Source organism: Silurus meridionalis, chromosome 22, assembly GCF_014805685.1.
Source record: "Silurus meridionalis isolate SWU-2019-XX chromosome 22, ASM1480568v1, whole genome shotgun sequence".
NCBI classification, from domain to species: Eukaryota; Metazoa; Chordata; class Actinopteri; order Siluriformes; family Siluridae; genus Silurus; species Silurus meridionalis.
The window spans coordinates 2,206,340-2,218,839 of record NC_060905.1 but is presented as its reverse complement, the minus strand read 5'-3'; the positions used below and the strand labels follow the sequence as shown (position 1 = coordinate 2,218,839).

Sequence of the window (12,500 nt, the reverse complement as noted above, 5' to 3'; positions counted from 1 at the left end):
GCTAATTATTAACGGAGAAGGAACCTTTATGGCAATCCAGGAAGTATTTTGTAATCCTGCAACCTTTTTGGAAATCCAGGAACCTTTTTCCAACCCAGGGACCTTTTGGCCAATCCAGGAACCATTCTGGGAATCCAGGAACCATTCTGTGAATCCGGGAACTTTTTTGCAAACCTGGAATATTTTGTGCAATTCAGGAACCTTTCTGAAAATCCATGTAACTTTCTGGCAATCCAGGAACCTTTTTGCAATCCAGGAAACTTTCTGGCAATCCAGGAATATTTCTTTTCAGATACCCTAAAACCTTACCTTACAGGAACTTTCCCAGAATCTCAGTTTATTTCCCACAAAAATGTGAAAAACTAGAACTCTCACAAAGTTAGGAATATCCTCACAACCTCAAAACCTTTCTGAGAACCAGGAACATGACTGCAGAACCCAGAAAACTTAACAACTCAAGAACCTTTTTACAAAAATTCAGGAACGTTTTCCAACAGGAATATTTTTTTACCCAATCGGGCAACACACAGCATCCTTTCCATTATTTCAGAAATCTTTTGACAAACTCAGGAATATTTTCACAGACCTAGGAACCTTTTTCAAGAAAGCAAGAACTCAAACTTTTGTAGGACCTCAAGAAACTTTCTCAAGCTCATGAACCTTTTTATACACTCAATGGGATTTTGGCAAACCCAGGAGTCCCTGGCAATTTTAGGAATAACTGCTCGGGAATGTGTACATAAAATCAGGAACCTTTTCACAGATTCAAGAACCTTGCTGCTAACTCTGGAACCTTTGAACAAACTCCATGGTCTCTGGAGTCTTTTTACAAACTCAGGAAAATTTTCAGGAACCCACAACCCTTTTTTTTTTTTTTTTTTTTTTTTACCAAAACAGAAACTGTTCAAGAACCGCTTGAGAAACCTAAAAGACACTTCCAGAATCCAGGACTCAAGAATATGTTCATACAGAAACTTTCCTCCAGGAACCTTTTCAAATGCAGCTTCTCATCCTTCATTATGAAATGATGAGAATCACACAGAGGACTCACAGAAAATTGTGTGTGTGTGTGTGTGTGTGTGTGTGTGTGTGTGTGTGTGTGTAAATATAGCTGAGGACAGACTAAACACAACCCAAATAGCGAGAACGTCAGAGAACATCAGGAACCACAACAGAGCCAACAGAATCAGCTCTAACTGCCAAAAAGCTACTTACACATTCTGCTGCTGTAAACAGTCGTCCTGCCTGCTTTCTATCATCCCCTCTGTCAACCCAAGAACTTTATTTTAAGAACTCAGGAACCTTTTCAAGACCCCCCATTCTTCAGGAACTCTGAAATATTTTATAAACCTTTTATGTACCTTTCCAGAAATCTTCTGCAATCCTCATTTTTCAATAACTCAAGAAATGTGATGGAACCAGGAACTCAGGAACTAATTTCAGGAACCTATATATACATTTATTTAAACAAACCAACACATTTTTCAAGGAATTCCCCTCAAGAAAAACCCCTCAAGAACATATTTGGAAATGCAAAAATGTCTAGAGGAACTTTTTCCAAGAACCTAAGAACTTGGTTAAAACACAACCTCCTGTAGCCACAACCATCAACAAATAATTATGAAAGTCATCATCTTCCTCTCATAATGAAGTGTTTCCTATTTATCTGTCTGTCTAAAACAAGAAGTGTGGCTTGTTTATCTCAGGAACATTACAAGGAACTTAGAAGAACCTGAAAACCATATTTTTTTAAAATTCAGAACCTTTTCATAAACCTTTCTTCAGGTAATAAAAAACAAACAAAAAACAAGAAGGAAACCAGAAACCTGGGATTTGTGAAACCTTTTCAACAAACACAAGAACTTGTTATTAGGAACCTTTTTTTTCCCTCCAGAAACAAAAGAGTTTGGGAACAAAGAGCAAAAAGACATTTTAGGAATTTCTGGAATGTTTTCAGAAAGTGGAGAAGGTTTTAGGAAGTTCAGGACCTTTTTCTTAAGAAAAGTGAAGAACCCGCCTACAGGAACCAAGATTCAAGGATTTAAGGATTCAGGAACTTCAGGGTGCAATGCTAGCAAACATCTGTAGGGTGATGAGCTTCAGTTTTTTAGAAGGTTCCATAAACTCAGAGGCTTGCTCAGGAAGAAGGCAGCACACACACACACACACACACACACACACACACACACACACACACACACACACACACTTTAATGCCTCTTCTTTAAATAGAAAAGCTTCCACATCTCTCTCATCCCTCTCTCCATCTTCAGAAGGTGTGCAGGAGCACAATGGTATTCCAGACACTTGCAGAGACAAGTGGAAAAAAAGCAGACACACACGGATACAAAGTGTGTGACAGAAGCCATGATTTAATTCCATGTTAGTAGGAAAGTCCTCCGTTTCCAGGTCCTGCATTTTTTTAGTTGCATTTTCATCAAACCTTTGCTTTAAGAACCATTTTCCAAATTCCATTCTCTGGAAAACATTTTTTTAGGAACCTTTTAGCAAGAACCATTTTTTTCAGTAACCTTTTCCGTTACCTTTCTTCAGGAACCATTCCCAGGAACCTTTCCTCAGGAACCTTTATTCAAGAACCATTTTCAGTAACCATTTTTCCAGAAATGTTATTTCAGGAACTTTTTTTTTTCTTTTCAAGAACCTTTCTTCAAAAACTTTTTTAGTATCCTTTCTTTAGGAACTTATTTTCTTAGGAAAATTTTTTAGGACCCTTTCTGGAACTTTTTTTGTTTCAACAAATCACAGAATTTGTGCAGGAACTTAAGAAGTTTACAGAAACAACCTTTTATGAGCAAAAACAAAACAAACAACAAAAAAAAAAGTTTTTTCAGGAAATACGAATCTTTTATTGATTTATCAGCTTGAGGAATATTTTCCAGGAACCTTGGAAGCTCAGAAAAGATTCTTTTCTACAGAGAGAAGTCCAGAAAAAAAGGATGCATAGGAACTGTTTCAAGAAAGAAAGAACCTTTCCAAAAGCTCAGCTAGCTAACACAAGCTACATTTTTTCAAGCAAGCGAAAAACCTTTTAATGAATTTGGAAGCTGTTTTTAGCTAAGAAATCCAGGATCTCAGAAAACTAAGGAGCCTTAGAAGAACATTTATTTAGAGGAACAAACCCAGAAACCTAAGAACCCAGGAATCTTTTGCTGCAATGCTACATTAGCTAGCGCACTACATACCAAGCTAACGCTAGTCAGTCGTTTCTCAGAACGTTCTGGAAATATGGTTAGTGATGAGAAGGAAAAAGGAGGAAGAACCGTGTGGCATGTATTAAACATATGACACACACACACACACACACACACACATCTTTATCATTTTGAGAAGATACTGCATTTCTTTCTCTCTCTTACCCCTCCCTCTAGATCTTCAGAGGGTGTGTAGGATCACATTTGTATTCCAGGCACTTGGTGAGACAAGTGCAGAAGCAGCAGACACACACACACACACACACACACACACACACTTGGTACCCATGTGTGTGTGTGTGTGTGTGTGTGTGTGTGTGTGTGTGTGTGTGTGTGTAAGAATCTGTGCTTGACCACGGAGGCGGTTTTGGAGGACACTGTCTCAATGAGATGACTATACTCATAACAATATACAAACACCACCACCTCCAAATGCCTTGTAATATGCCTAACACACACACACACACACACACACACACACACACACACACCGAGCTGGTGGGTTGTGATTGGGTGTGAAGTGCAGGGCAGACGAGGCGGGGGCGAGAAGAGGCGATGATTCACCCTGGAGAGATGAGTCAGAGATGGACGCTTCCATTCATAGGGCAGGGCGTGTGTGTGTGTGTGTGTGTGTGTGTGTGTGTGTGTGTGTGTGTGTCTGCTGCAGCAGGAGGACGCAGTATGAATTTTAATGCTTTTCTGGGCTTTTTTTTTTCAATGATCTCAGGGAGAAGGAGGAGTTCTCTCTCTTACTCTCATTCATCCCTCTCTCATTCAAGCGTGTGTGTGTGTGTGTGTGTGTGTGTGTGTGTGTGTGTGTGTGTGTGTGTGAGAGAGAGAGAGAGAGAGAGAGAGAGAGAGAGAGAGAGAGAGAGAGAGAGAGAGAGAGAGAGATGAGCGTCACACCCCACTGCGGAAAGACTTCTGCGAGTTTGTTCTGCAAACAGATGCGCAGCGCCACACGGTTGCCAGATCCACAACAACATATAATCACAAGTCTATATTAGAGCCCTGGTTAGGGGGCATGCAGTGTGCACTAGTTAGGGGGCATGCAGTGTGCACTAGTTAGGGGGCATGCAGTGTGCACTACTTAGGGGGCATGTTGTGTGCACTAGTTAGGGGGCATGCAGTGTGTACTAGTTAGGGGGCATGCAGTGTGCACTAGTTAGGGGGCATGCAGTGTGTACTAGTTAGGGGGCATGCAGTGTGCACTAGTTAGGGGGCATGCAGTGTGTACTAGTTAGGGGGCATGCAGTGTGCACTAGTTAGGGGGCATGCAGTGTGCACTACTTAGGGGGCATGTTGTGTGCACTAGTTAGGGGGCATGCAGTGTGTACTAGTTAGGGGGCATGCAGTGTGTACTAGTTAGGGGGCATGCAGTGTGCACTAGTTAGGGGGCATGCAGTGTGCACTAGTTAGGGGGCATGCAGTGTGTACTAGTTAGGGGCATGCAGTGTGTACTAGTTAGGGGGCATGCAGTGTGCACTAGTTAGGGGGCATGCAGTGTGCACTACTTAGGGGGCATGTTGTGTGCACTAGTTAGGGGGCATGCAGTGTGTACTAGTTAGGGGGCATGCAGTGTGCGCTAGTTAGGGGGCATGCAGTGTGCGCTAGTTAGGGGGCATGCAGTGTACTAGTTAGGGGCATGCAGTGTGCACTAGTTAGGGGGCATGCAGTGTGCACTAGTTAGGGGGCATGCAGTGTGCACTAGTTAGGGGGCATGCAGTGTGCACTAGTTGGGGGGCATGCAGTGTGCACTAGTTGGGGGGCATGCAGTGTGTGGATCACTTCCATAAAATTAAATCCCTCCTATACTTTATACATTCAAAATGCCTTGCTGGTGACTGTATATCTGTTAGACCAAGAGAAAGAGGTGTGGCCTGTGTACCTGTCATTGACAGTATAGGGGGCGTGTCCTGTAAAACTCAATCCTGGTAAAGGAGTTGTGGCCTTTGTAACTCAATCCTAGTAAAATAGGCGTGGCCTGTGTATCTCAATCCTAGTAAAGGAGGTGCAACCTGTGTAACTCAATCCTAGTAAAGGAGATGTGGCCTAAAAAACTCAATCCTAGTAAAAGAGGTGTGGCCTGTGTAACTCAATCCTAATAAAGGTGGTGTGGCCGGTATAACTCAATCCTAGTAAAGGAGGTGTGGCCTGAAAAAACTCAATCCTAGTAAAGGTGGTGTGGCCGGTGTAACTCAATCCTAATGAAGGAGGTGTGGCCTGTGTAACTTAATCCTAGTAAAGGAGGTGTGGCCTGAAAAAACCCAATCCTAGTAAAGGTGGTGTGGCTGGTGTAACTCAATCCTAGTAAAGGAGGTGTGGCCTGTGTAACTCAATTCTAATAAAGGAGGTGTGGCCTGTGTAACTCAATCCTAGTAAAGGAAGTGTGGCCTGTATACCTCAATCCTAATAAAGGAGGTGTGGCCTGTGTAACTCAATCCTAGTAAAGGAAGTGTGGCCTGTGTAACTCAATCCTATTAAGGGAGGTGTGGCCTGTATAACTCAATCCTAATAAAGGAGGTGTGGCCTGTGTAACTCAATCCTAATAAAGGAGGTGTGGCCTGTATACCTCAATCCTAATAAAGGAGGTGTGGCCTGTGTAATTCAATCCTAGTAAAGGAGGTGTGGCCTGTGTAACTCAATCCTAATGAAGGAGGTGTGGCCTGTATAACTCAATCCAAGTAAAGGTGGTGTGGCCTGTGTAACTTTCTCTGATTAAAGCTGGACTGTTTACACACACACACACACACACACACACACACACACACACACACACACACACACACAGCTAAAGTGGACAAGTCACACACAGTGTAGGACAGAGGGCAGACACCGTGCGTCAGCGAGGCCTCCGGTTGGATTCACAGTGTGTTAAAGTGCAGAGGGTGAAGGACGATACACAAAATAAGGGAACAAACGTGTTACAGAAAAAAAGCTTAAGAGCCAAATATAGCAGAGAGCAATACTGAGTGATGCAATAAGAAAGAGCTGCGACTCTGACGCTCAAAGATCGAGGAAGCGGCGGGTTTAGAGGCTCTGTTAGCCACCAGATGCTCCGAAATGCAACCATTTACAGACACATCAAAAGATCAGCTAACAACTTTATATTCATTTATACGCCATGCTGATCTCATCACACCCTCAGAACAATGTACCAGTAAAAAAATATAAGCAAAAAAATGTGTTTCCCATCCTCACCTGCCTGTAGGGGTCGCCCTCTTCATCGCACTCCTTCAGCTCGATGGCTTCATCCTCATCCTCGTCTTCCTCAAGATCGCTTTCCGTGCTCTCCCCTTTCAGCGGGACCAAGCGCTCAGAAGGGGGCGTGGTCTCACCAGAACTGTCTTTGCTTAGCCCCTCCCTCACACGCTCAGGGCCCTCCCCCCAGTCCTCAGGCATCTCTGCAGTTTCTGTAAGCTCCTCCTCCGTCTCCTCGGGGTGGGTCGGTGGTTGACGCGGAAGCTCCACCCCTTTAGATAGGATCTAATTGAGAGATGTTTATGTGAAAATCCGATAAACTTCCGTCAAATTCTGGATCGTGATTGGTCAGGAGGTGTTGAATAGTCGCTAGTCAGCATTACCTTGTTGAGCTGGTAGTGTTTCTGTTTCTCCAGGAAGTGTTGGTGCTGCTGCTGGATGACGAGGTGCTGCAGCGCCTGCGGGGTCTGTGGTAACGGAGCGGACTGCGTACGAGCCAGAGGGCGGTGCCGGGGCAGTTTACTGACCGTCCGCATGCTGTTGGACGCCCGTTCACCCGTAACTAGTGGCGACTGGCCGTACATGGGCACTAAGAGGAGCAAGAGAGTATCAACATTACCAATACTCACGATTCGCATCTCGATGCCAAGCCGACGATACGCTACATTAAGGATACACGTGAAGCAGCTACCAAGTGTGATACGATATGATTCACCGCATTACGATGCGATTTCGGTTCGATTCAGCTCAATGCAAATCAATGGAATAAACACCATGCAATTCAATATGGTGCAGAAAGTTCACTTTTATGTCTTTGCTTCAGACAGACATCACTTTATTTAACTCATGACTCTTTCACACACACGCCTCTGCAAAAAAGAAAAAAAGATGAAATGAAACCAGACGTTCTTTTCCTGTTGTGTCTGCAGGAAGTTACAGCTCTACCTCTGCCATGTTAATCTGTTATCTATAAGACTCTCAGGACACGCCTCGGCCTCTGTAGTGCTGCGATACGTCATATTCACGTAGCAGCAGTGGAGAAATCGATCTACATATAAAATATTGCTCAAGGCTGAATGAATCTCACACAAAAACCAATGGAACATCTTCCCAGAAGAGTGGAGCTAATGATAACAGCCAATAGAAACCAAATGTAGAATGGATGTTCAAAAGGAAGCACATACCAATCTTATTGTCAGGTGGCCACAAACTTTTTTCCTATAGTGTGTGTGTGTGTGTGTGTGTGTGTGTGTGTGTGTGTTACCTGCAAGCAGTGCGCTCTGCTGCCGTGCCTGCTCCAGCAGGAGGACGTGCTGCAGTAGTGAGTTGTGGCTGCTGTGGCTGTTAGGAGCTGACGGAGATTCCGAGTCCAGACACACGGACACGGACGAGCCACTGGCAAACTTCCCCAACACGCCACCCTGACGTACCCCCTGCATCTGCACCTGCCGCTCGGCCTCTGACTGACCCCCGAGCTTCTGAGGAGCCTGAGGAGATGTTGAAGTAGATGGTTGGTGTGTATACAGTCGTGAAAGATGTAAGGTGGAGAAGACGTCGTGGTGGTGCAGCGCTCACCGTGATGTGTGCGTTCGCCGGCAGACCCAATGAGATGTTGGGCAGAGATGGAGACGTGTACAGGCTCAGGGGGCTCACCGCTCCGTCTGCGTTTAGGGACTGGTGGAGGGAACGCAGCTGCTATATACACACACACACACACACACACACACACACACACACACACACACAGAGACTTAAGTAAGACATTTTGAGGTTCTGGACCATTTCACATCTGAACACATTTATAAATGCTCAGGCTGATGTCTGGCTGGACTGGAAACAAGGGGTGGAGATTAATGGACTGACCGCGGAGTAGAAACACCCTGAAGTTCTCATAAAAACCCAAAAACAAAAATCCAGAATTCAAACCCAGAACCTACAAAGTAAAGACCACACAGTAAATAAAAACATACATCTAGATACTGAACAGCAATAAAGTCCAGGACCTGATGCTGTAGACTGAGTTTCAACTGAGAACTTTATCCAGGGAAGGTAGGATCTAAAGTCAGGAACTTGTGACCAAGAAAAAGGAACTAAATGCTTAAAAGCAGGAACTTAATTATAATTATGTAAGCACAGGAACTCAAGACCATGAAATAAACAGTGGGAACTAAAACCCAAGAATTTAACTGTGGGAACTAGAACCCAGGAACTAAAATTTGGGAACTGCATACCAGTAACTAAACTTTAGGTACTAAAACCCAGTAACTAAACTTTAGAAACTAAAACCCAGGAACTAAAATCTAAGAACTAAACCCCAGGATCTAAACTCTTGTTACTCACGACCAGGAACAAAAACCCCAAAACTGAAAACCAGGAAATAAACTCTAAAAACTAAAGCCAAAAAAATTATGTCAAGGAACTACATTGTAGGAATTACAATATATATTACAATGTAGGAACTAAACTAGAAAATTATGCACAAAAACTTATGTATAGGAACTAAAACCCTTGGAACTCAAGCCTTGGAACTAAAACCCAAACACTAAACGAGGAACTAAAGTACATGGAACTCAACCGAGGACCCAAAACCTAAAAACTTAAAACTAAAAACTAGGAAATAGGGCACAAAAACTAAACTTTAAGAACTGAAGTCTAGGAGATTAAAGTGGAGTGTAGAGACTGAAATCTTAGAAACATACTCCTGGAAGCTTCACTCCAGAAATCCAGGATCTTAGACCTCGGTCACTAGGAGGTGAATTTTCCTTCTGCTTTGATTTTCTGGATCTGAAAATCCTCGTCATGGAAGAGTGATAATGTGGTGATGTAAATACCAGGACAGAGGTGTGAGGTGTGAGACTTGAGTTGAGAAGGACCAGGAACCATGGAATTAAAGATTGATCATCCAGGCTCCTCACTCAGGAGTGAGGTTATAGTATAAGAAACAAAAGGCAGAAATAACTATAATAATATTGTTAATAATAATGAAAAAAAGAAGGATTTGAAGAAAAACAGACAAAGGAAGCACGTGAGATTTTCCACTACAGTGACGCAAAAGCGTGAGGAGAACCTCATGCAAAACGCTGCTCGACGCCAAACTCGCCCGCAAACGGAGAACCCGGCCTGGGCTTTGATTTCCTGGCTATAGATTTAGATCCGTGACGAGGCTCAGGGAACGGCAGGAGAAGTGTGTTTGGCGAGGCGAGGAACTGTGAATGAAAAGGCTAATTCATTCCTAGCAATCTTTTATTTTTTACCCCACCATTCAGCAGCCTGCTCTTATTCATTCTTTTACTTTTATATAAAAAACCCCGGCGCACGTCTCTTTTTCTGTCTCGGTGAATCAGCCTGAGGACGCGGAACGAGATCCGCTCGGTCCGCTCAGCTCTGACGTCGCTCGTGCTCTGACTCAACAAACATCCCACTGCGCAAAGAAAAAGCGTCCAATTAGATACGGAAAAGAAAAGAAAAGTTCACGCCGGCGTTTTTTTTTTCGCAGCGGCCATGACGTCAGCACTCTGCTCTCCTTCACAAGGCCAGAGCGTACACACTGCTGGCTATTTTTGGATAGAATAGTGGACACACACACACACACACACACACACACACACACACACACACACTCACACCCACCAGGGCTGATAATGAGCCTCTGGTTATGTCGGGAGCAATCATGCGAAGCGAGAGGCAAAAAAAATCATCAGGGCTGATGTGTGCTGTATTTATTGCCCCCATTCACTCCAGGCTATTATCGACCCCCCCACCCCAACACCCCACACCTCCCTGCCCTCTTCTCCTCCTCCTCCTCTTCGATCTCACTCCCAGAAACCATGAATTGATTAGGTGCAGGAATAGAAACGCACTTGGTGCGGAAATGCAAAAGAATGAAATAAAACAGATTGGCGAAAAGCAAACAATTACTCAATCCCATGACAACAATGATGTAAAAAAAAAAAAAAAAAAAAACCATGAGCAGAACTGAGGCAACAAAACAAGCGCTCTTAACAACGGCGTGATTAGAGTTACTATATCTGTGTGCCTCGGGCGAAATGTTCCCGTGAGCCATTTCACTTACACACAAACACAAAAACATACACAAATACAGAAATTCTTATCTCAAGCTTTTTAAACCTAATCATGCTGAGAGGAACTGAAAAAATCTTGAAGGATATAGAGTCCACTCGCTGGACAGCACCGCTTCGTTTTACTCCACGGTTTTTTTTCCCTCCTCAAACGATTCATTGTACTTCGGAAAACACGGGTTTGAAGCGCAACGAAATGATAAATGCAGGTCAAAAGGATTAATTAGAAAAGACTTCGCAAGAAAACATAAGGCAGCGCATGTATTGTGGTAGAATAACACGGTACAGGCGCACACCATAGAGGAGCAAAATCAAACAGCACCCGACGAGCAACACCCGATGATGCCGTCATCATGGGAACCACAAAATGGGAATTTTGCTGGTAACTGTTAACGAGGGCTGGTCAAAATGACAATACGATATCGAGATCACGATAAATGATGTTACGATACAATTTTAAGAGATATTGTAGGACCACTTTTTATTTATGCACTTTTTTCTTTTTAAGGTGCTACAGGTTGTTGACGGTGTAGAGAGGGTGTAAGATGTGGAGGGAATTAAAGGAAATAAAGGTATGTAAGGTGTGTACGGTGTAATGACATGGTGTTGAGGGTCCTGGTGAGGTTCTCAGCCAGGTTAACACCAAGGTGTGGAAAAGTGTGTGTAAGGGTGTTTAAGGGAGAGTAAGAGTGTGTAAGATTTGTAAGTGTTTAAGAGTGTGTAAGAGTGTGTACGAGTATGTAAGATGTGTAAAGGTGTGTAAGAGTGTGTAAAAGTGTGTGAGAGTTTGTAAGATGTGAATAAGATGTGTAAAGGTGTTTAAGAGTGTGTAAGAGTGTGTAAGAGAGTGTAAGAGTTTGTAAGAGTGTGTAAGAGTGTGTAAAAGTGTGTAAAGGTGTTTAAGAGTGTGTACAAATGTGTTAGACGTGTAAAGGTGTTTAAGAGTGTAAAGGTGTTAAAGTGTGTGTAAGAGTGTGTAAAGGTGTTTGAGAGTCTGTAAGAGTGTGTAAAGGTGTTTGAGAGTGTGTAAATGTGTGTAAAGGTGTGTAAGAGTGTGTAAGAGTGTGTAAAAGTGTTTGAGAGTGTAAATGTGTGTAAAGGTGTGTAAGAGTGTAAGAGTGTAAAAGTGTTTAAGAGTGTAAAGGTGTTAAAGTGTGTGTAAGAGTGTAAAGGTGTTTGAGAGTGTGTAAGAGTGTGTAAAGGTGTTTAGGAGTGTGTAAGAGTGTGTAAAGGTGTGTAAGAGTTTGTAAGAGTGTGCAAAGGTGTGTAAGAGTGTGTAAGAGTGTGTAAAGGTGTTTAAGAGTGTGTGAGTGTGTAATATGAATAAGATGTGCGAGGTGTGCGAGGTGTGTAAGGTGTGTAAGGGTGTTTGAGGGTGTGTGATGATGTAAGGGTGTTTGAGGTGTGTGAAGATGTGTAAGGGTGTTTGAGGGTGTGTGCGGTGTGTGATGATGTGTGATGTGTAAGGGTGTTTAAGGGTGTGATGATGTGTGGGAGTGTTTGAGGGTGTGTGAAGATGTGTGATGATGTGTGAGGGTGTGTGAGGTGTGTGATGATGTGTGAGGGTGTTTGAGAGTGTGTGAGGGTGTGTGAGGATGTGTAAGGGTGTTTGAGGGTGTGTGAGGGTGTGTGAGGATGTGTAAGGGTGTTTGAGGGTGTGTGAGGGTGTGTGAGGATGTGTAAGGGTGTTTGAGGGTGTGTGAGGTGTGTGATGTGTAAGGGTGTTAGAGGGTGTGTGAGGTGTGTGAGAATGTGTAAGGGTGTATGAGGATGTGTAAGGGTGTTTGAGGTGTGTGCGGTGTGTGATGATGTGTGATGTGTAAGGGTGTTTAAGGGTGTGATGATGTGGGAGTGTTTGAGGTGTGTGAAGATGTGTGATGATGTGAGGGTGTGTGAGGTGTGTGTGATGATGTGAGGGTGTTTGAGAGTGTGTGAGGTGTGTGAGGATGTGTAAGGGTGTTTGAGGTGTGTGAGGTGTGTGAGGATGTGTAAGGGTGTTTGAGGGTGT

General features: G+C 43.6%; 1 protein-coding gene across 1 annotated transcript in view; it reads right to left on the bottom strand.

Annotated features, from left to right (window-relative positions):
• hdac5 (histone deacetylase 5) overlaps window positions 1-12,500 on the bottom strand; it is a 60,050-nt gene that overhangs the window by 11,659 nt on the left and 35,891 nt on the right. Inside the window, 4 exon segments of the mRNA XM_046835314.1 lie at window positions 6,414-6,698; window positions 6,797-7,002; window positions 7,678-7,900; window positions 7,989-8,105. Coding sequence (XP_046691270.1) covers window positions 6,414-6,698; window positions 6,797-7,002; window positions 7,678-7,900; window positions 7,989-8,105 — 831 coding nt within the window.